At 32.4% G+C, this 18,487-nt stretch overlaps 2 protein-coding genes across 2 annotated transcripts in view; both read right to left on the bottom strand.

Annotated features, from left to right (window-relative positions):
- LOC129225505 (protein bicaudal D-like) overlaps positions 1-18,192 on the bottom strand; it is a 43,743-nt gene extending 25,551 nt beyond the window's left edge. The window contains 4 exon segments of the mRNA XM_054859936.1: positions 415-661; positions 3,163-3,387; positions 17,647-17,787; positions 17,971-18,192. Coding sequence (XP_054715911.1) covers positions 415-661; positions 3,163-3,387; positions 17,647-17,787; positions 17,971-18,192 — 835 coding nt within the window.
- Positions 18,193-18,214: 22 nt separating this feature from the next.
- LOC129219038 (protein bicaudal D-like) overlaps positions 18,215-18,487 on the bottom strand; it is an 8,049-nt gene continuing 7,776 nt past the window's right edge. Inside the window, exon 3 of the mRNA XM_054853361.1 lies at positions 18,215-18,238. Coding sequence (XP_054709336.1) covers positions 18,215-18,238 — 24 coding nt within the window. The remainder of the gene's footprint in view (positions 18,239-18,487) is intronic.

Genomic DNA, 18,487 nt, shown 5'->3' with positions numbered 1-18,487 from the left:
AGGTCATTATCTCCAAAATCCAATCCACAAATAATGGTAATATAATAAGGAGAGTGCAATAAAAAATCCATTTTTGAACGAAATAGAAAAATGAAACGAAATGATAAATGCAAATTAACGGAAAAATATACAAACACAAATCTAAAAAAAAAGAGTAAAAAATATCATGCATTGTTAAAAACATTTAAAAAGCTGCTTCGCCAATAACAACATCAAATTAAGGTGAGAAAAGAGAAATAATGCAGGTTACAACCATTTCAAAAACAGTGGTTAGACACATGCATGGGTTTTTAGACACATCCTCCATAGAAACAGAGTTTGTGCACCTAAATATTAAACTGTTAATGCTCTCATGCACGGATAAAGATGAAGGTGCTATACAACTGTCAACACTGCCATAACATAGATTCTTACTTCCAAGTCCAAATCCTGAAAATCCTAAGTTGTTAATGTTAAAAATGGATTCAGAATTGACACGCTGATCCAGTTCTTTTTTCAGAGCATATTTCTGTTCCCTCTCAGACTGTAAGGCTTCTAAAGCTTCTTCTAATTGCTTTTCTGTAATGCGTTTTAGGGAGGTAAGTTCTTCGATTTGGCCTTGAGCATTATCAATTTCCTCCTGCAAACGACGAACCTCATGTTTCGCTCCTTCAAATTCCACCTGAATAACAAAAAAATATTAATGAAAATATTATTATTAATAAAAAACATTTAAATGTTATATTACTTGGATTTATTTTACAAATGCATAATAGGTAAATGTTTGAAAACAGTTCCAACAATATTTTTGATTATAACTAATGAATGAGTACAACTAAAATTAAGATGGAAGTCAAAAAAAAAAAAAAAAAAAAAATCATCATAGTTGGCTAGACAGTCCATTGTGGGCTTTGACCTTCTTTTAAAAGATTCAACCAAGCGGTTCTCCTCTTGGTCGTAGTTCGTGGACCCCCAGTTTTTGATCATAATAACAATAAATCTCATCCCTTTTTACGGCCAATCTTTTGATCGTTGTCTTAAAAGGACTGCATTGAAAACTTTCAAAACAATTATCACTATCCATTCTCATGAGACGGCTGGCCCATCTTATTCTGTTCAGTTTCATAAACATTAAAATGTCAACAACCCTCAAGAGTTTGCATTATACGTAAACCAAATCTCGGATTCATTAGTGGTTTCCTGTTTTTTTCGTAGAAGCAGTCCGGCTATATTTTCTTTACACTTCGAAACAGTGGTTTCTTTCACACAGTAAAGAGATATAGTTAACCCTACAGCTAATTCCATTTCAATCACCCCTAACAACATGCATTGGGATATATTGGGATTATTCTTTCATAACCCGGTCACCACACAGATTAAAAAAAACACAGTAAATGCTAGTATAGGGTGAAAAATCAAAAATAGATTATTAATGTAGGAAAATTTTGCAATATACATGTTTAGACTTCAAACTATTAAAACAAACTTTTTCACCTGCAAGAGTTCAAAAACAATGAAATTCCATCTTTACTAACAATAAAGCAGAAAGTCTCTCTGTCTGGATATCTGTAGGAAGTCTGTGACGCGCATAGTGCTTAAACCGTTTGGCCTTTCATGAAATTTGGCACAAAGTTAATTTGAAGCATGGGGGTGTGCACCTCGAAGCGATTTTTCGAAAATGAATATCGATTTTATTCTTTTTCTATTTCAATTTTATGAACATTTTCCGGAGCAAAATTATCTTAAGATGGACGAGTAAAGTACGAAATTACCATGACGTGGAATGGGAGAGTGAATGAACATAGCCAATTGGCGAGAAATTCGTCATCGATTATTTGTAAATATACAGGTGAACCGAATGACCTTTTAATTTTCAACTACAAGCAAAGTCATGCGGGTCCACTAGTTAATTGAATAAAACTGCAAAATGATATTAATATAAACAGACAAAATTCATGCAGCAGCCTATCAGTTTAATCACAAAATTTTAAAATAGTTCATCAGATTTTATTTAAAATACAATAAAAATGCAGATATCAATAGTTAGAACTTCTGGTGGTAGGGAGTAACAATAAGCCTGAATTTCAGCCTGGGATTATAACAGATTTTACATATATATATATATATATATATATATATATATATATATATATATATATATATATATATATATATATATATATATATATATAATAAAAGTGAAAAATATTGAAAAGACCACACCAAGAGCCCATAGATGCGCAACGCAGCAAAACTAAAAAGCCAAGTAAATATAAAATTAAGCAAACAGAATTACAAATATTAAACAAATTATAAATAACAAATGATGATAAAAAGGAAAAATGCAAACAGCTATTAAGTAGGAATAGATAAAGAGTGAATGGAGTAAAGAGTGCTCTGGATTCACTCTTTATCTATTCCTACTTAATAGCTGTTTGCATTTTTCCTTTTTATCATCATTTGTTATTTATAATTTGTTTAATATTTGTAATTCTGTTTGCTTAATTTTTATATATATATATATACAAATATTAACATACTAGGATTGACAATACGGTATGACACTAAAGTTTCAGAAAAGATGGAGGGGGTGAGTCATTTGAAACTCCTCCCTAGCTAGTCTTGGCAAGTGTGCCTATATTTGTATTGATTAAAGTGTTGAAAATATTAATTTTTGTTAAGAATAAAACTCATTTAGTTTGTGTTTGATAAAAATGAGCATTTTTATTCACTTTTCAAAGAAATATGGACAAAATGATTTAACAAAATTTTTCAAAGCAAACTTCCTGTCTTGATTGTACTTTGATTATAAAATGTTAGAAAAGAAATAAAATATTCAAAAAGGATCTCCTTTCAAAAACCAACACAAAGGTTTATGCACCTTTTTTTGTGCTTAGTGTCTAAAAACTTTTTGAGAATATTTCCTGCCAGAAGATTGCACCAACAAGGAAATCTCAGGCAAAGGGTAAGGCCATTTAAGAATATAAAAACTTAATTATAATTATCAACACTTACTTTAAATTTCTTTTTCACTAGTTTTAGTGTCTGCTAACTCTAGATAATCATTTTTATTAGTTTGTGTTTATTAAACATTTGAACCTTATAAATAAGACATTTGCATATTTTACAAAAGTGGAGCAGAAATCAAACACTAAAAACGTTTTAATGAATTCAAAATTTTACCTGAGATGATCGGAGTGACGAAATTTGTTTCTGCAGGGATATATTTTCTTCTTCAAGCTCATTGTTATCACTCAAGAGACGAGCCTCTCTTAGTTTTAGATCTTTGAGTTCAGCTTTGTAATTCCTTTTTTCCCATTCACTTACATCACAATTCTTAGCAAGGTCAATATTCTCTTGCAAGATCCTTTCCTTTTCAACTCCTACACGGGACACTTCAAGACGAGCCTAAGTTAATGAAAAAAACTTTTTTAAAATGTAGAATATCAGCAAGTCATTAAAAGGTTGTTAAGAAAATACTAAGTGATACACACAACACATTAAAAATCGCATTATTAATGTCAACAGATTCAGCTAAATAAGATAATCTATCTAGGCATGGACTGTTTTGCATTAAATAAAGTGGCTTGAGTTCAAAAGAAGTACTAGGAAAAAGTGCAAACTAATAATTAGCGGTTGTTTAAATAAAATCAGTGTGCAATACAGGTATGGGACAAAATAATAGGAATACATCTATAAAAAAAAAGCTTTCATTACAAAGGCATATGCCACCTTTTGCCTGAGTGACAGCTTGCATTTGACACAAGACGACACTTAAAGGTCTTGAATACATTCACGAATACATACTATGAAAGTTCATTACAATTCACCCTCATTCCTTGTAGGGTCATCTCAGGTTTGGATAGTGTGCGTGGAGGAGGAAACCGTGTACAGACATTGTTCTGTAAAAACTCTACAAAAAATGATGCTCAGACTGCGGCACCACACACATCGGATGTGCTACTTCATCATCAAGCTCATGTAACCATGCTTGAATGCAAAGAGACATGTGAGGCAGTGAGAAGCAAAAGGATGTAAGCGGACATTTTCAAGTTTTGAGTAAAACAACTTTAAAGATAACATCCTAGGTAGGCTTTCATTGATTTTTTTTTCTAAATCATGCTGTATAGCAGCACCTACCAAAGGGTTACTAATACTATCTCTTGCTCCAAGACAGAGAAGGGGTTACCCTACCATGTGTACCGGTTATCTCCAAATTTTTTAATTTTGCCACTTACATCCCTTTGCTCCTCACTGCCTAATGTGAACAGCGGCATTCAAACCTCCTGGCCTTGGAACAAAGGATGATCTCCCTCAAATTTATTGCGCTTCCCTCCAAAATGCCACCGTCTATTGAAGAGACTAAACTCCTTTCAAATAACTTCTCTGATAATTTCAATGGTATACTCAGGATCAAGACCCCCCCCCCCCCAATAGGCACTCCTGCTTTAGCTATTATTATTCAAACAAATCGATGGAATATTTACTTATTAAGATGTCCTATGGCGTTTCTCAGCTAAAGATCTTAATGTACAGATGATGTACTTAGGGGGTGCTCATTCCCCCCTCCAACTGCAATGGCACCTCACTAATTAAAAGACTTAAATTCTTCTAAAATAATTTCTCCAAGGGGCAATTCCTCGAAAAAGTGGACATGAGGGTTGAAATTTAAAAATTGTTTTATAGCTACAAGTAATACATCAAATTAAAGCTTATAACATGAGGTTTATGAAAGTATAAAGAAAATTTTCATAAAAGTAACCTTTTCATTATTTTTTTGAGCCTCAAGTTAACGTAATATAACAAACTTGTATTTAGGAAAACATAGTATTTTCTTTCGCCCAGGATTACTATTTAAAGCAGGAGAATTTTTTATGTGTGCATATATATTACTATTTGGGACATTTGTCTATCCTTTGGAACACTTAATTTTTCATAACAAAATATTTAACAGGATTTTTAGTTTAAATAAAGTTATAAGATCTCGCTATCACACCCAAAAAAAAAAGATGCTTAAGTTACCATAGCAAATGCATTCATCCATGGGAAAACATGAAACTTTCCAAAGTCCTAATGTTTGCTGGCTTGAATAGGAGTACAATGTTTAAATTTGATCAAATATTAATTCTCTGGGAAAATTTGGTGTGACGGGTTTGACAAAATCATCGGGACAAGTGTGACAGCATTTGAAATAGCTTTTAAAAACTTTCTAAATGAAATAGAAAATTAAACCAATCTTTTTCTTAACAAATTTGCACTGTAGATTTTTTTTTAAAAATCTGAAAATCTTATAACGTGACAGATTTGAATTAGGTTGTATTTCAATAATTTTTTCCTTATTGAGTGAGTTACTTTTATTTAATTCTTCAAATATTTTAAAGGAAGTAAATAATCAGTTGCACATTTTTATGACTACTCTGTTTTTTGAAAATGCCTCAGTAAAATTTTTTTCATGAGATAAAAAGTAATATCGAAGACATTGGAATTATACAACAAGTAAACTTAGCCCAAAATTACGGCACAGGTTCTCAGGATGCAATATAAAGTCTCATTAACCAATTATCACATTTACAAGTTGTGCATGGTTAAAAGATAAAAAAAATTTGCTCCCTTATGGAAGTAAGTTACTGCATCACAACAAATATGCTCCTTGAGACAGTATAAAATACTAGCACACCTGATCTGAAAAAGGAATAAAGGAATTGTCTTAACCATGAAAAGTAAAAAAAAAAAAATGTTTTGATTGCTGTAGAGCTCTATCAAAAATGGTGTATAACAATCAAACTAATGCTTTTCCGGGACAGGCGATTTTCAACTGACATGAGATTAGATTTTCTTTTCCTTTTTGCATAGAACGCGGCAGTAGTCATATTTGTGGGGGGCTAAATGCAGTCAACAATGTCAAATTGAGCTAAATCAAATCAAACTGCTTTTCATTTATTTAATTGCGCAGTGAAGATGACAAGTATTGATTCGTATATTGAAGCAAACACTGTCTGAGTGAATCTCATCTGCAAGTTAGAATTAATGAAGAAATAAAGTTCAGAGAAGTGACAACTTTTGGGGAAACAGCTCGGATAATGTTCAAGCTGAACAGACTGCAAAGTTTACATTGTAAAATATAGCTATCACTGCAATTCACACAAATGCTATATCTTACTTCCAGTCAGATTATATTAACACCTCATGTAGCTTTTATTTTTCTTTTCACTAACCACCAAAGACAATGTAGTACAAAGCATTACATTATTAGTATTATGTTACTGTTTTACATATTAACTTATTAAGAAGAAATAAGTAAAGATATGCAAGCTAATGGATGACCCTGTTGATTTTTTCCCCGTAAAAGGTGATACTTAAAAAAAAAAGTTTGTTCTTACCAAAAAAGCCACACTTGACCTAATTTTGTTAGCGGCCATTGAAGACCTGCCAAACTAAATGTACACAAACAGTACTAGCTTTTTTTCTTATGAAATGTAATTTATATTCACTATTGTCCATGGGCACCCATATGCAAAATTGTAAGGGGGGAAGGGCTAAGATATTTTAGCCATGGTTTAGCAGGATATTTTCCGAATGGAAGCAGATTTCAGGACAGTTTAAAGTTGTTAAAATTTGACATTTTTAATAACTTATTCATTAATGACTTGAGAACAAATATTTTTACATTTTTGCAAAGAAAAAAGTACTAAAAGCAAGGAAGTTGTTTTCAAGGGGGGAGCTCAAGCCCCCCCCCCTTGGCCCCCTATATGGACGCCCTTGCTATTGTCATGCTAGTCATCTGTTCTGATCAATATCCTTTTAGAAATTGATCATCCATTGCTGTGCAAATAGGGGATTTACACAGTGTCACACCCGTCACAACTTTTGTTTCACCTGTCACAACACAAAAAAAATTCTTGTATAGTAAAAAAAAATTAATTTACCATAAATATCATGTATTAAGTTTCATTTGAATGACGTTTGACAGGAAAAAAAAATGCTATCATCATAAAACATTAAAATATTCACAGGAATTTCTAGAAACATGTGTGCAGGTGAAAACTCATATCTCGTAAACGTCACACCCGTCACAAGATTTCAAAAATTTCTTTAAAAAAATTGATTAAGTCCTACAGTTTTGCTTCAACTCAATTATTCAAGCAAATGCATAGTTAAACATGATTAAAATACTTTGTAAGTATTTGGTAACTGATTTAGTGCTCAAAATGTTGGTTTAAACAGTAAAAATAGTGTCTGAATGTCACACCTGTCACAATGGAATTACCCCAAAAGTTTCTGCTGCATAATCTGCCTCATGATTCAACCCCCCCCCCCTCGCACTTTACATGAGCATCCATGGTGTATTTATTATTATAAGAATAAATTGCTGAAATATTTATTCACCAAGATGGCCTAAGGCTTTTGTCTGTTGCAGACAGGCCCGCGCCAAGCCTGATCGGTGTCGTCGTGCAAATGTCTTTTGAGCGCCTTTATGCAGTCGCGTCCGAGGAGAGTGTAGTTAACACCTGGAGTGAAGTTTTGTAGACAAATATGATGTGGGAAAAAATATGTTTGGAATTTAATATATTTAAAAAGCAATGAGCAAATATTTAAATTTGAACTATTGTATACATTTTTACTTCATATCTCAAAGTTATTTAAGTTCAGTAGCTCCTCTGATATGCTAATACGTTTTCAAAAGAAAAATATTTTAAATATCAAAGCTCTAAACATCTCTCTAATCTCTAATATTAATCAAACTTTTATGCCTGTCAATAAATGACAAGGAGATTATGATTATCTCCATACATTAAAAAAAAAGTAAGGCCAAAGAAATTGTGAAGGGAAGTCTGTGGCGGGGGGTCTGCGTCCAGGAGACTCCATAACACCTACAGCCTTGAAGTTTTGTACAAAATTACTTTCAGCCTGGTGGTTTGCACCTGGGGTTTTGTTTTTTAAATTTCGAGTCAGTTTTTTTTTGTAAATAATTTTTTTAGCTCAAATTTTGAGTGAATTGTCTATTAAAGAGCTGCAAGGTTTCCCACGCCCCTTATTATTCTTTTTTGTTCAAAAGAGGTTCTGTTTCTGTATTGAATAAAGCTTGTTCCTATTTTCTCAATTAATTAGAACAACAGAATATAAGGGTCTTTATTTTAACGAAAAGTCCTAGGCTAAACTCAATTCAAGTGCGAAAATAAAGAGCAATATACAGTCAATTCCCTATAACTCGAAGTCCGATAACTCAAATATTACTACAGATCAAAGTTTTTATTAAGTCCTGATCCCTTTGTCTTTAATTCTATGCTAATTATTCTCAATATCTCGAAGTTATGTTCCTTTAACTCGAAGTTTTTTCAAAGACACGGGTAGAAGTGGTCAACTTTTAATACATAGGACATTTTCCACGAAAAATATAGGACAAATATAGGACACGTTTTATGAGTAATACTCAGGGGTCTGTCCAGGATTTTTCACATTGTCCGTTTTTTGTGAAAAATCAAATAATTTCGTGAAAAATGAATTAATTTTGTAAAAAATCAAAAAATTTCGCAAAAAAAAAAAAAAAAAAAGTCAAAACAAAATTTTAGAATTTAGAGATGGCACAAACGGCATCAATTAAACTTAAAAGTTGAGTGTTTTCCTCGTCTACGTCGAGAAAATCATTCTGGATTTTTTTTTCTGATATTTGGTGGGGGGAGGGGGGGGGGGGCATCGCTGTTTCAAGTATCAATATTTATCTACCATTCTACATTATGTTAAATTATACTAGATATATTTCTGTACAGTACTTAAAATAATTGTAACAAAAATATGAATAAATAAAATAAAATTCAGAATAGGGTTCAGCATTCAACTTTTTGACCCAAGACACTCTTAATAAGCACAGAATTTCGTTTAAAACTTATAAATTCCGTGATTTTAACAAAAATAAAAAGATATTTCAATTGTTTACCTCTTAACAAAGCGTAATAATCATCAAAATTTCGTAAAATCGGATTCCCATAGCGGATGCAAAGAGATCGCAATTCTCAAAGTGAAGGCATCAAAAGTATAAAAACGTCTTGTAAAAGAAATGTTTTTCATAAAATTATTTTAAAATAGCATTTTAGAGTCCTATGATAAATATATCATTAATATCTGTGGACACAGTTGACCCGAAAAATAAAATAAAATAAACCATCTATTCAGCATTTTAATTTTTGACTCATAACAGAAAATGGAATTTTGCTTTAAAAACTTGAAATGAGAGTTGTAACAGAAATAAAGAGACTTTTCATTTATTTGAATCCTAATAAAGCGAAGTTTGCTTGAAAAAAGAACAAAATATGATTCTCATATCGGATGTTAAAAGATTGCATTTTTCAAAATGTAGACATCTAAAGAAGAAAAAAAACGGTAATTAAAAGAGTTTATTTAAAGTTAATCATCCTTGTTAGCATTGAAAAATCAAAACCCATATAATTTTCTCCCAAAATAACAATTAAACATCGCACCGCACCCACCGTAAAAACGCAAATATTGACAAGCTGGCAAAATGATGAGAATATTTTCTATCCAAGTCATTATAAAGGTTCAACGCCAGACACTAAGTAGTGATAATTTTGAAGTTGGTAACCCTATCTGAAGCGATCATATTTCTTCCTCATCCTTACTATTCTTTTGCAGTTCTAAGTTCATTTCGCAGATATATATTATTATTGTTTATTAAATCATGAGTGGAGAAAAGTGCTTACCAATGCCTTTTCAGAAAAGTTTACAACACCGCCCGCTAATTAGCTGTGATAAAACAAACAACCATTATATTTATTTGGCAGTAGCAATTATTTATCGCTTGCAGAAGCATAGCAAGAGTGCCGATTTTTTTTTTTCAAAATTAGCCGATTTTGTATAAGCTGATTCCTCTAATTTGACTTAAAAAAAGGTTCCAAAAATTATCGGTTTATACACAGAAATATGCGTTATTTTGCTTTCAGATTTGCTCTTTCAATAAACAATTTGTGACAGATCCGATCTTGTTTATCAGAATTTTGTGAAGAGTCCGTTTTGTTTGATCGGGATTTTGTGAAAGGTCTTTTGTTTGATCGGGATTTTGTGAAAGGTCCGTTTTGGTTGATCGGATTTTTGTGAAGGGTCCGTTAACGGACCCAAATATCCTCTGGCCAGACCCCTGATACTGATATGAAAAAATAAACAATACATAGTATATATATATAATCTAGATATTCTTGCATAAATTTTTATAAATGATTTCAATTAATCATACTGCATACAGATAAAAAACCGAAATAAAAGTTATAACTTTTACTTAGAATGAGAGTTCTTAAATGAATAGCTTCAGGAAATTTTTTTTATACATATATATATATGTGTTTACGTTTAAGGCTATTTTCTATGCCTTGACTGCCTACATTAATCAGACTGTGCAAAATCAATTTTTTCTCTAAGTTTCACTATTTTTTTTTTTTGTCTCTGACTGTTATGCATCTCTACAAGAATTTCCCACATCTTTATGAATTTTGTATTTAGTACTATGATAAATTATGATAAAACTGAACTCTTTCCTTGGTAATGCATGCATAATTTATTGCTTTCCCAATTGCAGTACCTTAATTAACCTTAAAACTCTTATTATAGAGTCAATGTTTTAAGATGATCTTTCTTATGTCATTATCTTTTTGTTTGTGAGAAAAACCTCTTTCAACTGATGCTTTATCTTATGAAAGGTGCTGAAGACTTTCACTACTAAAAAAACCTAAGTATTTGCATCTAAAAAGCTGATCAATTTTTGTTATTACGAAGTATTTTTCCAAAAGGAATTAATTTACATCCAAGTAACATCCAATCCCCATTCCTCAAAATTTTTAACAAGATGGTGACGTATCAATGGAAGGATCCTGTAAAAATTTTATCTCATCAAAAACTACATTGTTGTAAAAATTTCCCCGCCAAGAAAACCTTTAACTTTTCCGCACAAAACAAAAAAAAAACTGCATCCTAAACCTAAAAACCCTCAGCCATAAAAAGTTATGATACCTAGTTTGCCCGCCAAGTATCTGCCAAACTATCATCCTCCCTCTTTTCCTTTTTCATCACAGCTACTTCCATTAGAACTAGGACTCGACCGATGCATCGGCGCCGATGGTTCAACAATTTAGCCATCGGCATCAGCATCGGCGGCCGATGCTAACTTGCAGGAAACATCGGCCCATCGGCCTTAAAAAACATCGAAAAGCCGATGGAATTGGCCGATGTTTTTGAAAAAAAAGGACCTTTGTTGTTTTATTTTGCAATACAAAGTAAATTGAGTTACCGTTTTCATATAAAATCGTTTACTTAAATTTCAGTATGAATTTCTATTTTAGTCACCCCTGAAAGTTTTTTTAATACTGCATTCAAGTACCGAACAAGTTAATTGTTGCGTTGTTTCTTGCAGCTGGATGTACGTATGTACCTCTCACAAGTCATAACTCAAAAATGGTAAGCTGTAGAATGCTAAATTTTCACATGTGTGGTGTGCGTGCGTTCCAGTTGTGCACTTCCCTTTTTGTTTTCGATCGGGTGTTCTAAAAAGCCTATTTACTTATTTTTTGTGGCTATTAATTACTTATTTCAATGCAAAACTAATTTAGCGTCTCAGACTGACGATCATTTGGTGATATTTTGCCGCATTGGAGACCATGGAAACAAATATGAGATGGCGAAACCGGTTTTGTTTCATTTTGTTAGATTCCCGTTGAACCGACGGTAATTTTTAATTTTTCGATATTTGTAATATGAATCACAGTGTTGCAGTTTTTTCTGTATCGCTTCGGCGGAGATACAAGTTTGAGGCCCGTCGAAATACATTTTCGGGCCCTATTTTTCTATCACAGAAGTTGTAAAATATTTATCATAGGCATTTTTGTAAATCCTACGGTTCCCCTATGGTTATGGGGCCTCTCGCGCAATTGAAACATTTGCTATATTTTAAATCCGCCACTGCACATCAAAACAAACTCGGGTGCAAGTATTAAAAGGGTTTTTCTGCTCAATGTTTATGATTATTTTGAACTCTATTTTTTACGACTATTTTTTGTATTTTCGAGAACACTTATGTGCTCCTCCTCCCACTCCCTCAATTTCTGAAAATAAACTCTAGTTGTACTTCGGAGTTGTTTAAAACTAACACCATTCATAAAATTAGAGATTTTTTTTTTCAAGCTTTATCTATTGTTTTGGAAGAATTTCGAGCATTAATGTAAGAAATTGATTAAAGACGTTTTGAATGGTGACATAATTCGGAAATCAAAGGGACTTTTGAATTTTTTCTTCGGAAGTGCTGAAGTAGGTTCAGAAACTCTTCCGAGGCGTTGATGGTAGCGGTTCTGTACTATAAAAAGGGGGCCGAAGTTGGGGCCAAAGTTTAATGTTGTGAATTACTCCAAAATCAGAGGTTGACCCCCCTAACCCATCCTCGTCGTTTCAAGCATTTCTTAAATATTTAACGATAATTTATTTTGATCAGGAAATGTCATTTTGCATATTTCTTATACTTGTTTCACCTATATTTCGTAATGAGCCATCTTTTTTGCATCATTAATAGCGATCGATTTTTTTCTGTTGTAAGTAACTATTTTTATGTATTTATGTAAAATCAATGAATAAGTTATTTTTGTTTTCATCATATTTTTAATAATATGTTGTAGAAAAGTTTCAAGGATTTTCTATTATGCATTTTTTTTTTAATTTCAGAAAATTATTGTTAAATTGAAAAATTTAATTTGAACTTGTTTCTAGTGCTTCAAAAAAGATTAAACAATCAAATTGTTCAATATTACGTGTGCAAACATCAGATCAAGTAGTATATGTATTCAGTGATTAATTTGGTGTAAATATTGAGTTGATTTATTCTGGTTGCATTTTAAGAACCTCGCTCTTTTCGTGGTTATTTCTTTTTTCCGTAAAATTTGTGTCACTGTTATAGGTTTTATGAAAAATGCAAACTTTTCTGTTCATAAACTTTAAATAAGTATAAAAACATTCCTGTTAGGATTCAATATTGTAATTTATCTGTTACCTTTTTTGTTTAATTTGATGACTAAAAAATGTCTACGTGCACTCTTTCCACTTTAATTGCGTAATTTGTTGACGGTTTCATAGTTTTATTCTTAATTTTTTTTGAATAATTAAACAACATAATTTAATGTTTTTTAACTATGTTTAGTGCACCTAAATCCATACATTATTAAAATAATACTTAAATCTTAGTTATATGTTCAATTAAAAAAGAAAACAAATCAATTGGTTATCAAACAGTCTCGTTGTTTTTCTTTTTTTTTTCTTTCTTTCTTTTTTTTTTTGACTGTTGTTTTTTGTCTTCCATCATACAGCAGTTCTGAAAAGGAGAAGTATAACTACACCCTGTACAGATTGTACGTAGTACGATTCAAAAGTTCGAGGGACAAGCTGTACTATCAAACCTTACCCAGAATAGTTCACATTACCGAAGCACATCCACCTTCAAAAGGTCACCTTGAGGGACTATGTATTTCTGTCAGCGTTCATATAACTTTTAGAAACACTCCTGGAAGCCACTTTTTCGCTACCTTCTGTGATGCAGTTTTATCTTCTCCTGACGGAAGAAAGCTGCGTCCATGCAAATGTTTTTTTGCTGGGAACAGGTAAAAGTCACACAGAGCAAAGTCCAACGAAACGTTATGTTATTTGTTTGTCATATCAGAGTATTGACCAATCGAACCGTTCATCCTCAACATGAAAGTCGACTTCTTCCCCACGATGAAGTTAAAGCAGCAGCGCAAGAGGCCTTACAGAAGGTTGCGACAAATGTGTTCCAGGAGTCCTTCTAAAAGCTATACGAACGTTGGCATAAGTGCATGGTCGTTCAAGGTGACAATTTTGTAGATATATGTACTTCGGTAATGTGAACTATTCAGGGTAAGGTTTTATACAACTTGTCCTCGAACTCTTAGATCACACTACGTGCGTATGAGTTTTCAACTTACTATTTCATAACGTTTTTGAGTGACACAAGTTTTCATGCATTAAGACATCACAAAAGAATTTGCGATAATTAACTAAGGAGGTGTTCAAAATGGATATTTTGGTCATTTATATGTTCTTAGGTACATATGCATTTACACATGTGCCGAAAAAACTTGTGAAGTTTGAATTGGGTAATCGTAAAATAGAAATTTAGGTCGAAATCTGATTTTTTTTTTGTTTTTTTGTGATTACAATTCCTTATTCGGAGCAAGGAAGCAAAGTGAAAAGAATTAATGATCCTTTAAATCCCTGACAATCTTATCAATTTATTTCTGTTAGATTTTCCTTTTTTCTTTTTTTTTGTTTGCCATCGGCCTATGGCATCGGCCATTTGGAGGAAAACAATCGGCAATCGGCCATCTTTGAACAATCGGCATCGGCCAAAAAATGCCATCGGTCGAGCCCTAATTAGAACCTCCTCCCACCTTCAACTCCTCAGAAATATGGATAGATCTTTTAAATTGTTTATCGTGTTTGGCGGGAAGCTTTTTGCTCACCAAGCAACCACTTCACTTTGAAAAGCTTCCCACCAAACAAGATAAACAATTTAAAAGATCTATCCATATTTCTGAGGTGTTCAAATAATGCAAAATTCTGATTTTAGTAAGAAGTTCAATTTTTGAATCCAGGCAGGGATAATTTATCTTATTTATTTATTTATTTTTTTGCATAATTACCTCCATTTAAATATTTCAAATAGAACTTTTTTTTTAACATTAATAGCGGCTGAATCTTCCCACATTTTGTTGTTAGTGAAAATTCATTGGCAAAGTGCTTTGTCAATAGTTTGGAGAGCGTGTCATAAAATATAGATCATTGAAGCTTTCTCTTAAAACAAATTGAAAATTTTGTCAAAAAATACTCTACAAAATTTAGAGACAGGTGCTTGCAGAAATTCCCCCCCCCCCCCCAAAAAAAAAATATAAACAAGCATCTTGTTTTTAAGCAGTCTTGAATTGCCAAGTCGTGAAAGAAAGTGCGAAATGGTAATTTTCTACAATTTTTTATAATAAACTATAAGAATATAAGAAATATAGGACAATTTCAAAAATATAGGAAATATAGGACACTTTTGATGCCTTTTTTGAAAATATAGGAAATATAGGATATATAGGACTACTTCTACCCCTGCAAAGATGACTTGAAATTTATTTTGAAAGAACGAAAAAAAAAGGAAAGAAAAAAATATACAATTCAAGTGACTATGGGAAAAAAATACATTCACCTTCACTTGCAATTCCTGCACAATAGACCTCTACAGCAAGGAGAACATCTGTTGAGCCAATGTGCGATAAAGGAGTTCCATGTGCGGAAATGAGTATAGCTTGTTTTCTTTTGTTGTGTACTGTACTGCTTACACTTTGACATGTTGCTGGACTACGAATTTGCTTTTGAGCTGTTAAGTTATCAAGTCAACTGATTGTACCTTTATTCAAATGCTGGCCTAAATTAAAATGCATTCCCCTTCATTCTTCAGTTCTATCATTTATTGATAAGTTCCCGAGAGAGGGAGTTTTCTTTACTATTAAAGATGTCTAAGCGAAAGCGAAAAGCCTTGGATTTAGAAAGTAAAGTAAATTTTATTTATGACATTGAAAGGAATCCAACAATCAAAAAGAAAGATATTGCATTGAAATATGGAATGTCTCCAAATACTCAGTACAAATCCATGAATCCGAATTTGAAACGAATGAAAATGTGCACCTTTCCTGAAATAGAATCAGCTCTATTCAAGTGGTTCCAGCTGTATAAAAATTAAGACAATGCCATTCTTATCGGTGGGTCTTTGCTGCATAATAAAGCAACGATTTTCGCTATATTACTCAAAATAGAAAATTTCCACACCTGTGCTGGATGGCTAGAGAAGTTCAAGACCAGACATAACTTTGTCTTCAAAACTCTTCACAGAGAAACTGTGCATATTTTGCTTAAAAACTTTTAAGTTCTGTAATTTTGTCTGTTACATATGCATATTAATTAAAATATTCGATGGTTATTAATAATAAAATGTCAAAAACCGAAACTAACGGTACGTGAAACAGCCGATAAGTCGAAGTTTTTCGTTAGCCCCTTTAGATTCGAGTTATCGCGAATTCACTGTATATTACTGGAGATCACGAATTTGAAAGCTACTTTTCAAACATACAAAATGGCCGTTTTACTATTTTCAGAAATTTAGTACTAGTTTTGACCCCGGAGAGGAGTGCTCTTTGAAGCATTTCTTTAAAAACAATTTTGTTATATGTATTTTTATTAAGTTCTTTTTGTCTTCGGGTTGGACTAGGATTTTAATATTTTTCTATGTTTAATGAAAATTTTACTACAACTATATTTTCTATGGGAAGGGGGAGAGTGATTACTATTTTGTTCTTATTGTAATGCGTATTGCAACTGATTCTTCTTAACAGGCACTTTAAATGTTCGTGAATCAAATAAGATTGCGAAACAATCTTCGAGGGTTGGCGAGCGACAGCCAGCAGGTGGCGGAGCCCCCTAATGTACTTAAATTGAAATATAGAGGATTTTCCATCTTAAAATCTGAAACTGAAATCCTTTCAGTAAAATTATTAAAATAGAAACGTACGGAATCGTTTAAAATGCAATGTATTTAGTATCTGAAACAAATACATTGTCCAAAGCTCTTTTAGAAAGGGCAGAGGAGATCGAGTAATTATGGTCAAGTCGTTACTTTTGAAACTAAAAAGTTTACCTAAATTGTTGTCAACAATACCGTATGGCTTACCGTATTTTTTTCATGCATGATAACATGAAGCAGTCAAATAATCGGTAACAATAGTTAAAAATCACTAAAAGACATATTGCACAAATTATAATACAACATATTCACCACGAGAACCAAAATGGAGAAATACTATTTTTTTGAGCCTCATATGCTCAACCTTGTGTGCTATGACATAATGAAATAGTATCATGGCTCCACATTAGGAAGAAAAATGCTGATGTATGCATTAATTACTATCACGTATTTTCAAGCCAAAAGATTTAGCGCCTTTGAATAGCCTGTTTAGACACAACAAGGCAATAATTTTTCTTTTTAGAATGGCAGCGAGATGGATTGTTAGTTTTAATGAGAAGTATAGTTTCACCATTAGATAAAATGAAAAGTTCGGTTTTATTTCTTTGGTTTGAGATATTTCCCCCATTTGGAGCATTTTTGAAAGGTGGATCTCGGCGCCTTTTAGATTCTGGCGCCGTCATGCGCCGCAGCACATAGGGATGGCGCAGCCCTGGCTGCAGATACTAATTTATGTAATAGGCATTGCATTTTTTATATGCTTTGCAGCCCCCTCCCCCGCCGTAAAATGTTGAATTTAACGACCCATATATATATATATATATATATATATCGGCATTTGGAGAGATATATCTCAGTATTTAAAATTCTGATATCACCCAGCCCTAATGAGTACATTATAGCTGAATCAGGAAACCTTATGTGTTAGTAAAAATTATCAACAATCACTGTATTTGACAATAATGTCAGCTTTCAACAGGCTTAAGAATGTTCAACTAGTTTTTGATATGTCATGTCAAAAACCAAACCTTACCCCCTATACATTGCTGCATATAAATTTAGTGAAAATAAATCAATAAGATATGATCAAAGACAAATAACCTCACCTGCTTTAGTTCTTTTTCTAATTCTTGCACAGCAGAAGTAAACGATGCCTCCTTACTAGCTGTCTCCAGAAGTAAGCTTTCCTCTTGTTCAATACCACTAGTTGCAGTTTCCTTTTGACTTGTTTGATACTTTGCCAAGGCCTGAAATTTTTTCAATGATTTAGACTTTTACGAACATTAAGTTTTCTTTATCAAATTAGTAACTATTTCAAAACCATACAATGAAAGATTTCACCACGGAGAATGATTAAAAAATAAATATATATACACAATCACTTATGAAAATTAAAAAGATCAAATAGAATTATTTCATAAAAACTTTACTTCACGCAACAAATCTAATTCCGCTTTCACGCTATCATAGCAAGCTTCCAAATCTTCACAACGTTGTTGTAGAGCTCGTTTCTCATCTAGCAACACAAGTCCGTACTGAGCAGACAAATTTTTTTCATGTGTTGTCTGCTCAAATTCACAATTAATCCTTTCTAATTCTTGTTTCAGAAGATCGCGCTCTTGTCGCAAAATCTCAACTGTTTCATTACTCATATTCAAACCTTAATTTCATTCACTAATTTTTGATACTAACAGTAACCTTAAAAAACACCTTTCATAAGTCATTTAAAAATGTGAATTTAAAATGCATTTTTTTCCACATAAGATGGTCATTACACGCAGTAAAAGATGTCTCACATCATGCTATAGTGTTACAATAAAAACAACATAATTGCAAAAAACAACCGTCACAAAATATTAATATAAAGATATATCTATTTTTCAATAATAACCGGACAAAACACAACCATCCCACGGCAACGAACTCATTATGCATTTTTCTAGTACT

This window comes from Uloborus diversus, chromosome 1, assembly GCF_026930045.1.
Source record: "Uloborus diversus isolate 005 chromosome 1, Udiv.v.3.1, whole genome shotgun sequence".
Taxonomy (NCBI): Eukaryota; Metazoa; Arthropoda; class Arachnida; order Araneae; family Uloboridae; genus Uloborus; species Uloborus diversus.
The sequence above is the reverse complement of the archived record's forward strand: the minus strand, read 5'-3'. Positions and strand labels throughout refer to the sequence as shown.